At 39.5% G+C, this 19,667-nt stretch overlaps 1 protein-coding gene across 1 annotated transcript in view; it reads right to left on the bottom strand.

Moving 5' to 3' along the window:
• The window catches only part of OCA2 (OCA2 melanosomal transmembrane protein), a 367,587-nt gene that overhangs the window by 300,698 nt on the left and 47,222 nt on the right, over positions 1 to 19,667 (bottom strand). Inside the window, exon 2 of the mRNA XM_006116097.5 lies at positions 8,402 to 8,689. Coding sequence (XP_006116159.1) covers positions 8,402 to 8,667 — 266 coding nt within the window. The 5' untranslated portion in view covers positions 8,668 to 8,689. The remainder of the gene's footprint in view (positions 1 to 8,401; positions 8,690 to 19,667) is intronic.

The following is a 19,667-nucleotide window of genomic DNA, read 5'->3' as shown; positions in this document are numbered from 1 at the left end:
CAACACAGGAGAATTCTATATTAGAGATCATCTTTGACAGTTAAAGAGCAACCGATCACAGACATAAAAATTAATGCTAACTGAGGTACAAGTGATTGTGACTATCTCATTTATAATGTTCAAACAAAATAAAGTCCAAATTACTGATGCATACACTTGGATACTTACAGGGGCCAATTTCACAAAGCAGAAAAAAACTAATGAGCCATATTGGCTGGCAAGAAGACTCTAATCAGAATCAATATGAATATGCTTAAGAATTGTTTAAGAACACTTTTCTAGATGCCCAGAAACTCACAATCAAGGAAGAAGGTTATAAAGGTTAAAAAAATCAACCTTGTTTATAGAAGAAGTGAAAGAAACAGTAAAAAATTGAAGAAATGTGAAGTTAATAGTAATGAATATAAATCAGAAGCTATGAATTGTAGAATACTGATAAAGGAAGCAAAGGAAAACAAAGATAAATCTATGGCCAGCAGAGCAAAGAACAATAAGGAGTTTCTTAAGTATAAAAGAAAGAAAATGAATCCTAATCATGGCACTTATCCATTGCTAGATAGGAATGGTAGAATTACTAACACTAATAAATAAAAGGCAGAAGTATTCAATAAACATTTTTGTTTTGGATTTAGAGAGAAATAGATGTAGTCATATCATATAATAACACTGCTCCCATTCCAGTATCCCAGGAGGATGTTAAAGATCAGCTATTAAAGTCAGATTTTTTTAGATCTGCAGTTCCAGATAACTTGCAGAGTTTTATAGAATCTGGCTGCAGAGCCTGCTGGACCTTAATGTTAATTCTCAATAAGTTTTGGAAGACTGGTGAGGTTCCAGAAGGCTGGGAAAAAACAAATGTTGTTCTAATATTTAAACAGAATGAGCAGGGCAATTATAGGCCTGTCAATCTGACATCAATCCCAGGCAAAAAGGAGTGGAGCAGCTGATATGGGACTCAATAACACATTAAATATTAAATACCAATGACATGAATTTATGGAAAATAGATTCCGTCAAACTAATTTCAAGGTTTTTTTTATTAAAGTGCATGAAGTTTGGCTGACAACGGTAACAGTATGTTGATGTAATATATATTTAGACTTTGCAAGGCATTTAACTTGGTACCAAAAACAAATATTTTGATTAAAAAACTAGAATGAAACAAAATGAACATAGCACACATTACATGGATTAAAACTGGCTAACCAATAGGTCTCAACATGTAGCTGTAAACAAGTCATCATCATGGAGTCAGTATGTTTTTCAGTGGTTTCCCACGGGTCATTTCTTGCCCCTACTCTAACATTTTTATCAATGAACTATAAGAAAATATAAAATGATCACTGATAAAGTTTGAAGATGGCACATTGGGGGAGTGACAAATAATGAAGAGGAAAGGTCAGAACTAGGGATATGAACGTGTATCTATGTACAGAGTTGACCTATGAGTCCAGGCTCATCGGTTAACATGCACAGTTACACGCAGCCCTCACTCCCCTGGCTGCTGCCTCTGTATCAAAGGCGACAACACAGGGGGCCAGAGAAGGAGGCGGGAGCTGGTATGTATGGGGAGCTGGCCTGCCTGCCCCCCTACAAGCTGCTGCTTCTGTATCAGATCTGAAATACAAATACAGAGGCAGCAGTCACAATGGGGGGCCAGGCAGCTCTGTGGGAGCTGCCTCTCCCGACACGTGTAAACGCTGAAATTTTCAGCAGTTACACGTTTACCTAAATAATTGCATTTTATCATCCCTAGTCAGGACCCATGATACAGAATGATCTGGCTTGTTCAGGAAGCTGGTGCAAGCAGACAATATACATCTAGGAGCAAAGAATGTAGGCCATGCAGTGAGGATAAAGGATCTTAGCCTGGGAATCAGAAACCCTGGAAAAAGGTTTTGGGGTCATGTGGATACTCAACAACTGACAGTGCTACCTTGTGGCCAACATGCCTAATTCAATCCTTGGCTGCATAAACAGGGGATTGGAATAGAAATAGAGAGGTTATTTTACTTGTTTGGGGCACAATTGCAACAGCTGCTGAAATACTGTGTCCAGTTCCAGGGCCCACAATTCAAGGAGGAAGCAGATAAATTGGAGAGGGTTGAGAGAAGACCTACAACAATGAGTCAAGGATGAAAAACATACTGTGTAGTGGTAGATTCAATGAATTCGATCTATTTCACTTACCAAAGAGAAGATTAAGGCTTGACTTGAGCAGAATGTATAAATATCTACTTGGGGAGACAAATATTTGATAAGGGGGATCTTCAGTCTAGCAGACAGAGGTCTAATAAGGGCCAGTGGCTGGAAGCTGAAGCTAGATAAATTCAGACTGAAAATACAAGAATTATATTGGTGAAGTTCTATGGCTTCTGTTAGACAGCAGGTCAGACTAGATGATCACAATGGCCCCTTCTGGCCTTGAAATCTATTAATCTAAATTGGCTAATGTAAATCCAACAAAAACCTTATCAGCTGTAACTGCCTACATATAATTTATTTCTTTTGGAAGTCTGATTGCCTGGCTGGCTTAACATTAAAAGCCGCCTGTATTTAAAAAGAGGTTTACATGATGAAACAGCTGTCATATTCCAAAAAAGATTGAAGCTCATATGGCATCTTTCCCTGGCATCTTTCCACAATTGGCCTTGGAGGTTTAACGAAGACGACCTCACAACAACAACAACAACAGTTAGGAAAACAGTAGCAGTGTGCAAAACTCACTTGTTTTGTACCATTATTCAGGAATTCGCATACAATAACATTTCACTTTTGATGCTTGTAGGTTCAGAACTGCCCTGAATTTAGCTTGAATTGAGTTCAAACTAAAGTTTGACAGTGCAAAAAAGAATCCGTAGGTATTTGTGTGAATAAAAGCCACTCACTTCCCTTTGTCAGTATTTGTGGCCCTTCATATTTGCTATGCAAAAACATTCAAGCTAGTATTTTATTTCAAAAATGTTTTCATTAGAATATGGCTTCTCTGGAAGTATTTAAGAGGCTATGTTTAGGTCTTTAAAAGTCATTATGAGTTTTAGTCAACAAGTCAGTTAACAGAAGCAATAACATCTGAACTATTGTGAATAATAAATTATAAGCAGAATAAAAACTCAGAGAAATAGTTATGATGAAGAATCCATAAGCAATAATGAAAAATGTTAATATAAATCATCCATCAAATGATTTTGAACAACAAAGACATTTATAAAAATTGAGATCTGCTTTTGGATAATTCATTAACAAATAAAGGTGCTAAATTCATCCAATAAATTATGTGCTGTTTCAGCTCTAATTCAAATGAACCCAAAATATCATAGGCTGCCCCTGAGTTAATCCATAAAGCCACCTTCCTGTACTCCTTCAAATACCTTCAGGGTATAATACCATTGTGATGCCTGCGGGAAACTGGCAACTGATAACAGTTGATATTAATGTATTTATTTGGCCTATCTGTAGAAGTTTATTTTTGTTTCCCTGGTTCCTTATATACAATTCCTTCTGATTGTTACTCCCACAGGTTGCATCCACTCTTAATTAGATGGTTATCGGAATAGGGATTATCTTCCACCCCTCTTTGCACATGGGCTAGCACAATGGGAACCTGTGAAGTTACTACCTTGTCAGGAAGAGGAAAAAATTGTATTAGTCACTACAGTCTTACAAATTTTGATACAAACCCCACAAATAAGCCCTAAAATGACTATGCTTTTAACATATTAATTTGCATTCAAAAAGTACCTGAAAACCAGTGTCATATATTTACAGTACATGTAAATTGCAACAGCTCTGCATATTGTAAGTGTTGATAACTATTGAATCAGTGAGACAACCCACAATTCTTAAGAACGTAAGAAATATCTGCTCAGACCTCTATCCAGTTTAATGAAGTCCACTATACTATTCCTGAAAGTGAAAGATAGCAGAAGCATCAGAGAAATATATACAAACCCCAGAAATGATCCAGGGCTGTAGGTCAGTTGAGGTTAGGGAGAAGAAGAACATAAGAATGACCATACTGGGTCAGACCAAAGGTCCATCTAGCCCAGTACCTGGTCTGCTGACAGTGGCCAATACCAGATGCCCCAGAGGAGGCATCACAACAAGTAATCCTCTCATGATCCCTCCCATCACCCACCTCCAGAGAAACAGAGGCTAGGGACACCGTTCCTACCCATCCTGGCTCATAGCCATTGAGCCATTGAAGAAGGAAGCAAGAGTCAGGTGGGACACCAGCGTCACAGGTGAAGTCAGAAGATTTGGTAGGTAAAATGGCAGCTAGTGAAGACTCAATAACTGACCTCAAACCCTGGAACAAGCACGCGCGCAAAGTAAAGGCAAAACACCCCCTGTGGTATGTACACACTACCATAGGCACTGACTCCAGCCCTGGAGCATCCACAGCAAAATAATAGTAGGTGCTGAGTACCCACCAGCAGCCCACCTCCAGCAATCCTTCCCCCTAGCACCTCCTGTCCACCAGTGCCTCCCACCCTCTCCAATCAGCCATTCTGCAGGAGGTTCGAGGGGGAGGAATGAGTGTGTGGCATGCTTAGGGGAGGGGACAGAACGGGATGAGAAGAGGGGGGAGCATGAGTGGAACGGGGCAGAAAGAAGCACGACTGCGTTGGGGTCTTGTGAGAAGGGGTGGAGTGGGGGCAGGGTCTAGCGTGCAACCAGGAGGAGCACCTCCTCAGCACGTTAGAAAGTCTGTGCCTCTGCACACTGCAGCAATGAAAGGCAAATGCAAAGGAGGGTTTATTGACATTCTCCTCCCACAAATAAAATTGGCCAGTTAATTTAAGAACAGTTTCTTAAAGTTCATTTTATTGACTGAAGTAAATCTGCAGTCCTTCTAAATAGCTTCATTGAAACAGCTTGCTTCGGCATACATTTGAACAATTAGACACCTTGAGATTATTATTCTTGAAAGATAATTGACCAATTTAACTTAAATAGATATATTAAAACAAATTACACAGGCATTTCAAATTAATGGATTATTTTCTGCAACTAGGCCAGTTTCTGTTTGTTTCTTCATATTTTTTAATCAGTAATAATCTTCAGCTGTAAGCACCAAAATAAACATCATCAGAAGTGAAATTTTCATTACTCTGGAATTGCACGGACCACACTTTTTGAGGCTGTGATCATGCCAGGACTTACTCATGTATTTAATTTTACTATGAGGAGTCGTCCCATTGATTTCAACAGAATTATTCAGAGGAGGAAAATTATACACAACTGTAAATGACTGCAAGATCCAGAACTGAATGTCCTATTATTGCAGATATTTCACTTGAAAGCATCACTTGTTCGATGCAGATTGTTGCTATCAGAAGACTGGATAAAATGCACGATAAAAAATAAATGGGAGTTTAAAATGCTGCAAGGTTCATTTATTAAGTTAAAAGTATTTACATATAGAAATCAGAAAATGTGTTTGTGTGGGGGAAAAAGAGAGGCCTACATCAGATGAGAAAGGTAAACAATGATCTAATATGTCTTATTCATTTCTAATGTCTATATTTTATGCTGTTTTCAACATCAAAATGCCACATGTATTAACTGGGCAGTTCCTGTGTGTCAGCACTATTTACCAGTGTGATTCAATACTGGCACAGATGAGACTTTCAAAAAGAAATGTCTTTGGCTCCCCAAAACACCCCACCCCATTTTCCTCACACTCCACTTACTGTCATCATGTTTGTGAAAAACACACACACACACACCTTGATACATCCATTGGCTCTCTAAGAATTAAGGAGATTTTTATATTATTTGATTATGTTCCCAAACCCTTTGGAGTTTTGTATAGTTCCTTAAATACTAACAAGAAGAATATAAAAGAAGTACAAGTTGATTTTTATTAATAATAATTATTGTTATTGTAATTATTTTCAATTGTTAAAGATTTCCACATTTCTCTCTGAAGGCTATTTTACTCTAAAATGCATGCAGATTGGGCAGACAAATTATGTCCCACTGATAACCCTAACTTGGGTTTTTCTCCACAACCACATGAAGGTCCAAATAACAAATGGAAAACAGAATAGAAAAAAATAGTTTTCCAGGTCAGCGCATATGTGAGGGGATCCTCAGGTTGCAGCCTGGGATTGCTGCTTAAGTCTCCAACCTGGGATGTGTCTCAGACAATTTTTCTAGTGACAAGCAGCAAACCCCTCTAGGTGCTGTTATCACTCAGCACAACAATCTGTGGAATCCCATACCCAGTTAGATTGCTTGAATGCTCTCAGAGCCACTCATAAATCACACAGAAAAAGGCACAAGTCAAATTCCTCCAGCTTCCAGTACTGTACCTCCTGAATATGCCTTCTCCATAAACAGTGCAAATTTAATAATACCTGGTTCACCACTTCATCAATGAAAAGTGAATATACACTAGCTTTTGAAAATCTGAGTAATTTACCAGACACTTCAGGCAAGCTCACTGCTAAAGATATATAGTTAAATAAATTTACTGACTACAAGAGATAGATTTTATGTGACTGATGAGCAAAAAGTCACAGTTAGTTACCAAAAGAAATGAAATAAGCATGCAGTCTCAACTTTCAACCCTGTTAGATTGAGCAACAAAAAGATTAAGTCATTTTTCTCAGTGCACAGTGCAAAGATTTCACTTTTAAAACCTGGGCCAGTCTCTTCTGTTGGAATCTTCAGTCTTCTCAGGGCTTTGTTTCTTGTAGCATAGGTGAAATCAGAAGAAAGACCAAGCAGGGAGCCCTATATTCTGTTTTTATACCCTTACTCCACATGCTTGAGGAACATAACTCCAAGTATGTCTAGTGGACATTGTTGCATCACCAGGCAAGTTTAAACAATTCCTCTGGTGCAATCTTTTGCAGGTAAGTCATTGAATTATGACTCCTTTGTGGAACAATGCCTGTTGATAGTTGTTTGATACCTGCCAGGAATTTTTTGTTTGTCTGTTTGTTTTGTTTTTTGTTCTTGTTTCTGGTGAGCTAATATCTGGCCAATTTCCAGCATGTTTTACTGACAACCATATGACACAATCTTATAACTTCATATGCACTAACCATATACATAGTTTGATAGAACAGGGACTTTCACCAGATCATAGCCTTTCCCCCGATCCCTTACATGGCCTGCTTTACATGCAAAATCACAATTACATACAAACGAAGAATATTGGGGTAACAAGGTGTTTTCCCAAGGTATATAATGTCACAGCATATGTTTATATTACATATAGAGCACTTTGTTTGCAAAAGTGTGTATTTAGTGACACCTAAACATTTTATGGATTTGTATCAGCTTCACTGAATTGTTCACATCAAAAAATAAAAAAAATCCAAAGTCTAAAAAAGTTTCACTTCTATAGTTTCAAGATGAAACTTTTTTCAGTTCAAAAGTTATTTTGTTTTGATTTTTTTCTGCAATTTTTAAATGCAAAAAACATTTTAAATGCTCAAAATCTAAATGAAACGTTTCATTTTCGGTGGAATAAAACATCTAAATCCTGTGGCTTGTGTTAAGAAGAATGCCAGGCTAGATTAACACAATCATCCCTTCTAGCCTTAAATAAATCTATGAAATAGATATCAAGAATCTTCAGAACCACTGAAGTTTCTTGACGACGGTTTTAAATGTCTTTCATTTCCACCCCCACTCTCATTGGAGTGCTTATTCTATTTATTTCAGGTTTGATTTTGCTACACGATAACTGTTTTTTAGAAGCTGAGACTGCTATCTTCCTGAGTCAAAACTCTACAGCAAAATGAAGAAGGGAGTGGAAAGATTATACAGCCACTTGCAATACAATATTTTGGAATCCTTATTTTAAACATAAAAATAGAATTGCACACATTTGGGTCCTGATACTGCCACACTGGCTACAGAGAGAGTATAGAAAACATCTCCTAACAGGTGCTCATGACCCGAAGTAATCAGACCCTAAACAATCACGTTTGGTATTATGTTGTGCTTACTCTCAAGACTGCATTATTGGTGTCTTTTTATGATGATAGCCCTTCTCAGCAGTGATGCAGCTGATTGCCTTGATGTAGACTTGTGAAATAGTTTGCTAATTTGTGTGTCATTTTATCAAAACAAAGATGTTTTTCTCCCTGTTGGTTAAACAAACCCATCACAAAACACACAGAGTGAGGAAGAAAACCCAGGTCTCAGATTCGGAAAACAGAAAAATCGATGCAGAGCAGCTGTAAGAGCTGATATTAGTCCGGGAACCTGCTGAGCCAGTCACCATCTCTAAGTAATTACGACTGCTATAAATTCCTACTGAGCTTTTCATTCCATCCATTATAGAAAGATGTTAAATAAAATATATTTTATCGACACTGTCAGGGAATAAAAACAACTTTCAATAAAAGAAACTGATTCAGTTTGATCTTGTTCTTACCTCCCCTGCATGGCGAGTGGATTGAAATCTTTCCCAAGGGGAACACAGCAATCCTGGCCTACTGCTCCATTTTGATACGGTATTTGTGGCTGTCCCTGAATAGCCACCATTCCGTGAAACTCCTTCAAGAGCTCATTTAAGTTGCTGGCAATTGGTTCAGCCGCCACCTTTCCGTGTGAGCTAGCATGGTGAGGAGAGGATGTCTGAGTCAGCTCCATCTCTAGATTTCTAGTGATTGTGCCGTCATCTTTACTATCCAAGTACATACCTTCTTACTGGTTTTCTATTCTGAAAAAAGTAAAAACAAATCTATTAGGAACTTACTGAATACACATATTTTATATCTACCCACATCCAAACATACAGGGGGGAGGTGGATGTGGGGGATACGCGTGCACACGCTTGCTGATATTCCAGTGCTAAAAGGCCACTGGACAATTTTTTATCTTGCACTTTTTACTGTTTTATCTGTATTCTGCTTGGTAATTCATCTCTACCAGAAATACTTTAACATTTGAAAACTGAGTTGAGAAAGCAGCAGTCACTTAAAATAAATACATAAAACAGCCTGCCACACAGAGCTATCCTTCTCTTTAACCAAATGTGGAATTTCCGCCCAAAAAAAACTTTTTCTCCCAAATTACACGGGTTTATCATAGAGAATGAACTATATTCACTGCCATTGCAGGATTGAGCTCTGACACCATGATGATCAGAATAAGAAACAGGTGCCTGAACACTATCAGTAAGCTAGATGTGGTGAAGCGCTTACTTCTAGCCCTGATTTTCTCTTAAGAAACACTTAAGTCCCAACCCAGGAAGCTATCTGCATGTATCCAGCTTAATCATCAGGAATTGTGGGTCATATGATGATGAGTGTATAAGGGTCTCCAGGACAATTAACAACCAGATTTTAATTTCTGACCTGGCTCATCTGACACAAAGAAGCCAGATTCTAACTGGGACTGGGCAGCTGACAGCTCTTTTAGCAGCAGGGAAGCTTTAGAGCCAACTCTTGTTCCAACCGCTCTCCCTTCAGCATAGGAGCAATGCAAGGGACAAGAAAGGAGCTGATTAGAGCTATGTTAGACCAATTCCCACAAGGCAACACACTGCTGGCACAAGTTAGAGCAGCCCCTGGGATGACAGACCAGCCACAGATTAGGAAACAACAACTTTCTCCCTGAGGCTCCACCACCCAAACCCCACTTTTTGCTGAGCAAAGGAAGAATCCAGCCCTCCCTGGATATGACTTCAGCATAGAGTGGACTCAGCTCTTAGGCTACGATTACACAGCGGGGCTATTTTGGGATACCTCCAGTATTCTGAAATAGCTATTCTGCATCTTAAGAGCAAGCCTGTTGTATCGAAATATAACAGGCTCACTATTCCGACATCCCTGTAAACCACATTGCACAAGAATAAGGGACGTTTTTGAATAGCACCTTATTTCAAAATTTGGCGCTGTGTAGATAGTGCCAAATTTCAAATTTGAAAATTACATAGAAATAATCCATGCAATTTGCACAGTGCAAATTGCATAGTTTATTTGGACGTAAGGATGCTGTGTAGACGCACTCCTATTGGGGTATTGCCACAATCCCTCTCCCAATACACTCACAAAACCTCTCTCCTGAGTTCAGTGGTGATTTCAGTCCAGGTTAGTGGTCCTGTGTGGAGCTATACAGGTACCACTTTCACTTTGCAGTGAGGGCACCAGCTAAACCACTAGAGCACTGACAGCCCTCTTGTAACCTTGGGTGCCCCCAATCTCCCCAGAAGGACAGATCAAAATTCATTTGGAAAGAATTATAGAGTTGCTCAGCTTCCTGCAACAAAGAACCAGCAGCTCACATGGGAGAGCACAGCACACAGTAACTCGCATGCAGCTTTGCAGTGGCTGCTCAACACCTGGGCACTGATCATCTATTAGTTAACTCTACAGAGAAGACATAGCCTGGTGTCCAATCCTGCAGTTTACAGGCACAATTGAATTCAATATTTAGTTTGTATAAGGATCTAAGAAAAGCAAATGATAAAGCAATCTGAGAAAATCAAGAGCAATATATTAATCAGTAGGACCAGATAATATTTGAGTTTGTCAAATAATGCCACATTGAATGATACAATACAAAAGCAATCACAAATATTTTTTGAATATATGTGGCAAATTTGTACTGCTTTTATTCATGCGGTCATAGAAATCATCAAGTTCATATGAATTTGGATTATTGGTAAGTTTATTCAATAAAATCTTCATAAACCCTAAAAGGCACACATAATTATTCATATTGGAAGTGTGATACTCATTGTATCCATTTTTGTTTTGCTATTCATTATTCTAATAGTAAAAGTTTCAGTCATCCAATAAGAGAACAAAAAGATATCATGTATCAAACAGAAGGTAACTATCCAATACAATTTGATAAATCATAGTAAATAGTGAAGACATCATGAACAATTCAGATGTTGAAATTTGTGCACAATTGTCTAGTGAATACATAAACACCGTTGTAAGAATCTGGATTGGTTTGTGAAAAATACGTAGGGGAAAAAGATGAAATTAATCAGATAATGTATTCACTTGTATTTATTTTAGAGATCAGAGGATACAGAAAAGTGAAGCAGTAGCACTACAGAGAAATATATTGAGGATTAGCAGCTGCTTGTTCAAAACAAACTAGCAAATACATGAAAAAGTTAAACTCAAGCCTTTTAGGATTCTTTGAGAGATTTACCTTACACTGAAGTGATGAGTGTGGTATAAAAGCCTCAACAGAAATGCCAAATGTGGAATGAAAAGAGACAGTCAATGGATATAGTTTGAAAAAGCCTTGCATGAGAGTATTAAAAGAAATAAATAACCCACAAGCTAAGGGCTAAATTCACACTATGAGTTAAAAACTAGCTAACAAAAACTATATAGTAAGAAATGGATGTGTCTCAGAATGCAGGAGTCAGTTTAGTTCCATACATCATTTGGTAACAAGGGTGCTGTTTTTTCTGGGTATTAATAATTTTGAGAGACCATAACAAGATGCTTAAGCTTTATCTGAGATATTAAACCATTCCAAAACTGCTCCATAGAGTGTATAAGCAGAATGGTCCATAATAATGACTAGCTGAGACACCTGCTGCAAACCTGTATAGTCATGCTATGAGATTTAGTATCTGGTTTTGCCTTGGCTGGCTTACTACCATCATCAACAAGGCTGTGTCTAGACTGCATCCCTTTTCTGTAAAAGGGATGCAAATTAGACACATTGCAATTGCAAATGAAGCGGGGATTTAAATCCCCCCCCCCCCGCTTCATTTACATAAATATGGCCGCCGCTTTTTTCCGGCTCGGAGCTTTGCCGGAAAAAAGCGCCAGTCTAGATGCGGATCTTTCGGAAAATAAAGCCTTTTCCAAAAGATCCCTTATTCCTCTTAAAATAAAAATAAGGAATAAGGGATTCCTTAAAATAAGGAATAAGGGATCTTTCAGAAAAGGCTTTATTTTCCGAAAGATCCACGTCTAGACTGGCGCTTTTTTCTGGCAAAGCTCCGAGACGGAAAAAAGCGGCAGCCATTTTTATGCTAATGAAGCGGGGGGGATTTAAATCCCTGCTTCATTAGCAATTACAATGTGTCTAATCTGCATCCCTTTTACGGAAAAGGGATGCAGTCTAGACACAGCCCAATTGATTTGTGACAAAATACAGGTGAATTCAATAGCTACCAGAATGCAGAAAACAATACGGTGTTACATACATAGTGCTCTGCATCTGTGCATATATAAATAGTTAATAGATAACCTGACAGTATATGGCACTCAAGCACATGTAGCATAACTTCTGAGTTTTGTAGGACCAATAAAACTTCTTGTGGAGCACTGCAAATGGCTTCCCAGAGTAGCTCTTTGCATTAGCTCTTCACATGGTGTCATAAGTAAAACAAAGCACTGAGTGAGCCGTCACAGTGCAGGACAACTGCCCCTGTATTCTCGCTCTGTGGTCCATCAAGAGTACCCATTCCAGACTCCCAGCTCCTCATACCTCTCTCGGGCAGAGACCCACATCTCCCTCCCTCTTGACCAGGAACTTTCCAACCTTTACATTTCCCTCACAGTGATATTCCCAGCAAACCAGGCTGCCTACATAGCCAGCGATCTGTGCTTCTGCTTTCCCTGGCAGAAGTTGTGAACACTTTGTGCCTGCAGTTGTAAGTTATCACTCAGCTTTTTACAAGCAAGTGCATTTAGTCCTAAAGTTTAAAGGCATAACTGATCAAACCTATTAAAACAATAAAAGAACCAATGTGCATTCTAAAAAGCTGACCTGGGCCACTCCAGCTCCACCTTGGGTTCTGATAGGTGTCAGTCCTTCAAAACCCACAGCTGGGTTTTCCCCTTGATAAGTTCATAACTGTCACAGCTTCAAAACCAGAACTGTTCAGTCTTTCTTTTATTCAGCTTACACCTCTGATGTTCATCTTATGCAACAGGAAATCAAAGCTACCACACACCCAATTCTCAGGGCATAGCTTCAAAAGGCTGGGAGGGTTATATAACAGAAACGGGGAACTTGCATTCGCCTCCCCATAGATATTCCCCAGGAAAACCACATAATACTTTTTTATTGTTGTTGTTCCAATAGTCCAGTCTTGTCCGACACATTGTTCAGTGTAGTTCTTCAAATCTCCAATCTTGCATCATTCTTATCTCCCTACTCTAAAGATTATGTGCACTCCAAGCCCACAACTAAGTATAAACCATTCATTTAATACAATGAACTCCAAAGATACTTAACTTTCATTCAAAAAGGGCAATTTCTTGCATTATCCTTGGGAGACCTATCAGTTACAAGAACAGAGAGAGAACATCCTACAGATGTGCCAATGTAGAGATTAGCCATGGTTCCAACTTGGCACAGGCATGAGAGAAAAACAATTTAGTCACAGAAAGAGACTAAATGGCTTACTAATTCTACAAACCACAATTCAATGTCTTAGAGGCCTTACTTTGTCATTCGACCACCCTCACAAAAATAATCTAATGGGAAAAGTGCCATTGTTTTTAACACTACCATATTCTGCTTTGCTATTCTACTCATCTCTTCTGCATGTTATTGCTACCAGACAAAGCGCAAACTCATCAACCACACACTCATCAACCCAGAAACAGGATAAATCACGGCCCTGTACAGTTTACTCTCGTCTCTTCTTAGTACTGATTCACTACTGCCTGTCTGCTGCAGCTACAATGCTTGGTAAAGCAACTTCTCTGTTCTCAGTCAGGAGACTCTCTAAGAATATGGTAGCTACAAACCATACCATAGCCGGTGGCCCTTCATAAAGCAGATCAATTACCTGAGCTTCATGAAAATAACCCACCATTTCACAGGTTACTGGTTATGTTTGTGAAACCTAAATCAAGTTCTGATGCAAATTAGGTTTTATTTGATGCTTGTGCCTAATTGTCTGAAAAGCTTTTATATTTTGATCATTAAAATGCAGTGTGACAAGTGTTTAAAATCCAACACTTCAGAATCCACACAGTATATAAACCATAAAAGCCAGAAAATTGAGTTAAAGAACATTCCATCTTAAACTCATACGGCTCAATGTGGTTTATTGCAACACTTAAGCACAAAAGGCCAAATGCTTCCCCTGAATACAGAAAGGCAAAAGAGGGGAACAGACCTGAAAGGAGACAGCGCCATTTATACAGCATGCTCACACTTTCCTTTGGAGTCTGTGCAATAGCGTCAAGGAGTTTGGGCTCTGCAGAATTGGGTGGGGGAGAGCACAGTAACAGAGCAAATCTAAGGAACAGGGTTTCCTCCAATCCCAGTGGGAAAGCTGACAGAAAAGGAGCTAGCAAGAGCTAACACTGATTCTCTGCACCTTAACCAACTAGCCTGGCCCCTAAAGGCGAAGAGGTTTTTTATTGTATTATTTAGTGTCTTCTGTTATTATAACAGCATTAGAATAAAAATTATTGACAAGAGATGAAAGAGGCAAGCTAAGCCTGAGTGCTCCAAAACAGTCAGGGTAAAGCAAATCAAATACACTGAAAAAAGGAACCAAAAATGAACAAAGCCCACCCTCAGACCCGCCAACAGGGTGGAGTAAAGGGGGCAATTACTCCGAGGCCTGGCGATTCAGAAGGGCACAGGGCTCTCAGCTGCAGCAGAGCCAGGAGCTCTGGGCCCTTTAAATCACCACCGGCACACTCCAGGCAGCGCTGAGGGCTGCGGAAGGGGCACACCGCAATCCAGGCAGTGCTGATAGCTGGCTTCCCCTGCCCCTTCCACCTGATGCCCTGCCCTTTCTGGGAGCACCGAGCCAGCCCCACCCCACTTTGCCCAGGAGCCTGGTGAGACGGTTGTCTTTATGGTTGCCAGATATTGTCACAAAAAAATCCCAAACATGGCGGGGGACTGAAATTGTTGAGCAAAAAAAGATCTGACCAAGAAAAACAGAAAATTTTATATGTCCGGTATATTCTGTATTTTTCACCATACAGGGACCACAAATATCTGTGTGAAAAATTGACACCTGGCAATCCTAGTTGGCTCCTCTGATGACAATATTCAGGACATAGCCTACAGTAATAATAGGCTCAGGTAGCTGACTCTGTAGATGGCCTTTTTTCTTATAGCTTCGTTTACCCTATTCTTTTTGTCTTGGGACTGGTCTACATTTAGAAGTTAGGTTGACACATCACTATGCCAGTCAAGGGTGTGAAGAAACCATACCCCAACTAGCATAGCCATGCCAACCGCATCCCCAATATAGATGTAGCTGTGTTGATGGCAGACTGCTTCCATTAAGGAAGCTAATTTCATTCAGGGGAGAGGTGCTCCTACACTGACTGAAAAAGCCTTTCCATGAGTGTTGAGTGCCTCTACACTGGGGATTTACACCAGCCTAGTCTCTGTAGTGTAGGTAAGGTCTTAGTTTCTCATTTGTAACCTGCCTCACCCATGCTTCCAGCAGGGTAAGAGTAACCGGAGTTTCTGATATTAATAGCCTAGCAACCCTCAACATGCAGTACATAGGCATATGCATTCACTATTTGTCATTTTCCTAGTTTTCTTGGAGGGATGGTAGCAGAGAAGAAAGCTGCAGTGAATTATCAAACAAAGAAGAAGAATTTACTAATTCACAAACTTCATACCATTTTCACTCTTGCTCTCATAGCATACAAAACAGGACAACCCTGAAGAGAATTCAGTCTTAAGGGGGGGAACCGTACCTCAAAACAGTCCCTTAAAGACACAAAACACCCTGTCACTTGGAGTTGGAAGGACAAGCGCTATTGGCAGAAAAATACTATTGGCTAGTTTTATAAAGTTTGATAGATGGCAGTAGAAAAAATGAGGGTTCTGTCTCATTTATGCCACTTCATATTATGCTGATTTTATTAAGCTATGCAGTATATTGTAATTGAAATGTATCTTTTTGTAAATACTCGTCTGCACAACTTGTTAAAATGTACTTTAAAAAAAAAAAGTATCTCCCATATATAGCATTTATTTTTAGAATTATCAGTAAACTAAAAGAATGGAGGAGTATAAAGGAAAAAACCTCAGGATTTGAACCAAAATTATGAAACACATTACTGCACATTCATAAAATCTTTGTTTAAAAATCCCACAAGTGTCTTTGCCATAATCAGCACATTTGGCTATCTATCTATGTAAAGTAGTTCTAAGGCAACTATCACTATGATATTAGACCTCAACGTCGTTCATGATTAGGACCCTACCAAACACACAACCCATTCTGGACAATTTTTTGTTGTCCTTTTCTGAACCTTTTCCAGTGCCAATATATCTTTTGTAAGATGAGGCAACCACATCTGTACACAGTATTCAAGATGTGGGTGTACCATGGTTTTATATAGATGCAATAAGATATTCTCTGTCTTATTTTCTATCCCTTTTTTAATTATTCCTAACATTGTTTGCTTTTTTGACTGCCGCTACACACTGAGGACTCATCTAGACTATGCAGAAGATTTGAAAGAGGATATGCAAATTCAGCGGGAATTTGCATATCTTCTTCCGATCTCACTTTTGAAAGCAGAGCTTTCAAAAGTGAAAATAGTCAGGATGCATTTTTTATTCGGCAACCCCCCCTTTTTCGAAAAGCTGCTTTTCCTCAAAAAAATGAGGTTTACGCAGCTTTTCAAAAAAGGGAGGCTTTCGCTGAAAAAAACATGTCTTGATTTACTTTCACTTTCAAAAGCTCCACTTTCGAAAGTGAGATCAGAAGAAGATATGCAAATTCCCACAGAATTTGCATGTCCTCTTTCGAATCTTCCACATAGTCTAGATGAGCCCTGAGTGGATGTTTTCAGAGAACTATCCATAATGACTCCAAGATCTTTCTCTTGAGTAGTTGTAGCTAAATTAGTCCCCATCGTATTGTATGTATAGTTGGGATTATTTTTTCCAATGTGCATTACTTTACATTTATCAACATTAAATTTCATTTGCCATTTTCTTGCCCAATCACTTAGTTTTGTGAGATCTTTGTGAAGCTCTTCACAGTCTGCTTTGGTTTTAACTACCTTGAGCAGTTTTGTATCATAGGCAAATTTTGCCACCTGTTTACCCTTTTCTCCAGATCTTTTATAAATAGGTTGAATAGGATTGGTCCCAGGACAGACCCTTGGGGAAACCCACTAATTACCTCTCTCCATTCTGAGAACTTACTATTTATTCCTACCCTTTGTTTTCCATCTCATCCTCTCTATCATTCTTACTTTCTAATATATCAATGAAATATGAGCTAGAGAAAAGGTAGCGTAATGGGAGAGACTTTAGCTAAATAGAAGCTAGTGCAGTTAAGCCTTTCTGGAATCTGTAAAAGCTGGTGATCAATAAAGAGATTTATATTAGAACTTAAAAGGAGATGCTACCACATGATGTGGTGTAAATCTATACGGACTTTGACTGTGAAGGGTACAACACGATGATCAAGTCATTACTACTATTTCTCTCCATCCTATCACAAGTAACTGAGTATCCACTTCCAAGGCTATAGTATGTTACCAATGTAGCATATTCATTTTTTCCGTAGATCTTCTCAGGTGCTAACGAGATCAATATTTTCTCTAAGTGGTTTCAATTTGAAAGGTTTTTATATTCTGCTTTGCAGTTCTACGTAACTGAAAAACTGTGATATCTGTGACACATATTTGGATGCTATTCATCAGTTTTTAAAATGTTATTTTCTATGTCGTCTCGCAAAGTCCCAAGAAGTATATCATAGCATTCTGGCAGTAGAAAAGGAAAGATCATTTAAATGTAAAGGTCAGGAGGCTACAAAAATATCTTACTTTCTGTGTATTATCCAGAAATTGTACTGTTCCTCCAGTATGAGTCTGCAGCACCTTGTTTATGAGGATGAGAAAGAAACATTGCATCTACATTATTCGTCTTCCCCTGGACAGGAAGAGACCCAGCCTTCCAGACAGAGTGGAAGTGAGATCGTATGCTGCTCCTTCAAGAGATACGCAGGCACCGCCCAAAGGCAAATTCCAGCCCAACACAATTTAAAGCAGACCTTCTTAGGATGCCAGTGGAAACTCTGTTTACTCCAGAGATTATGAGAGTAACTTTAAGCAGTGTCTGATCTGGGGAAAATTCTCTTGCCGGGGAGGAGAATTTTGCTCTACATATTCATCATCCTCCAGCCCACTCCACATAGTGGGGATACTGTTCTCAGGTCAGTTTGGCAACCACCCGTAAGCTGAAGCTAGGTTAAGTGGCCAGTAATACCTAGCACATACACAGCACTTTTCAGATGATTTTCCTCCGCAGTGGGAATCTTCTGGTGGCCTTGGCTGCTACAGCACCTTCAAAGCTGGCTGCAGTCGGGGTAACTAAACCACAGCCTAAATCCCAGAAACCCAGCAGACTAGGTTAGAAGCAGTTGCTGTTTAGAGCATCGCAGAGGCTGCTCTAATTCACTCCCAGGGTATGGCCAGTGCAGAACCAGCCTCACAGTTAGAGGGTACAAATACCTGCCTTGTGTTCCCTCTGCACCCAGAGATCCTTAAACACAGCTGAAAAATCTGTCTCAAGTGCTACATCTTAAAAGCACCTCGGTTCATTAAATGCGGCTTCTTCCTTTAGTTACCATGAATCAGGGAAGGCTGGCAACACATCTGCAATGTGTTGCATTATCATTTATAGACAAGAGATGTTCCTGCCACGCAGTGAAAGTAGATGGAGTAAGGGAGCAGCTACATTTAATTGCTGTCCTCAGTTCATCCCATATGCCTCAAGATACAGCATCTGACTCTTGTGTTCCTGTGCATGTTCATTGCTTGTCCATCAGGCTGGATACAGATGGAGCATATGCTCTTGTGAGTGTCTGCCATTTTCAAGTGGAATCCAGGTTACAATGCCAGGGTCACAACATACATCGGTATTTTCAAAAGTAGTCACAGTATCTTGGGTGGTGCCTCTCCAAATCCTTTTTAACTTATTGCAATCAGTGGTTTGCCATCAGTGGCTGCTGTGAATCTCTGACCATGGAGAAAGTCATGAAACTTGCACATCGCTACACCAGATGTAACGTCCCTTCAGATTTGTGAGTACAATCTTGTCTTGGGCTGTCATGTCGCTAGATGCATGTGAGACTGGGAACCAATCAGTTCCAGGACATTGCAACAGTACTGCTCCTTGCCCTCTTTTCCATGCATCTGTGAAGAGTTTGCTGTCTTTCAGTTGGTCAGAACACTGGCAACACACGGAGCTGAGGTCATAATGTGCATACAATTACTGCATTTTCTTTCAGGCTCTGGCATATGTGCCCATCCAGTGTTGGTCCAAATGAGAGGTTTTAGGTGAGTTGTGCAAGCTATGTCATTAGGCCTGAACTTGCTGACATAAATCAACATGTCTAGCAGCCTTTGAATTCCCGTCTCATCTTCAGGTTCAGTATTTCCCGAATCTTTGATTCATCAGGCAAGATTCTGGTAGAGGTCAGTCTCCTTCCCAGATGTGTTATTTCCATTGTTTGACATTTAGCCTTATTCCATTGAAGGTTATGAGATTTTGTATCTCCCAGTACTCTTCTCAGTCTTTCCTGATGTTCAGTGGCAGTGCTACCCCAAAATATTATATTATCAACATACACAGTCACACCTGCTGCACTCTTTTGCATTAGACTCCTATTAGGGTGAAATACTTCTGAGTGGAAGATATTCTGAGAGGCACCCTTAGGAAGTGCCAAAATCTGCCAAATTATGTTGAAAGTACAGCTC

This window comes from Pelodiscus sinensis, chromosome 1 (assembly GCF_052426305.1).
Source record: "Pelodiscus sinensis isolate ZL-2025 chromosome 1, ASM5242630v1, whole genome shotgun sequence".
NCBI lineage: Eukaryota > Metazoa > Chordata > Testudines > Trionychidae > Pelodiscus > Pelodiscus sinensis.
Note: the sequence above shows the minus strand (reverse complement) of the source record. Positions and strands in the feature narration are given on the sequence as shown.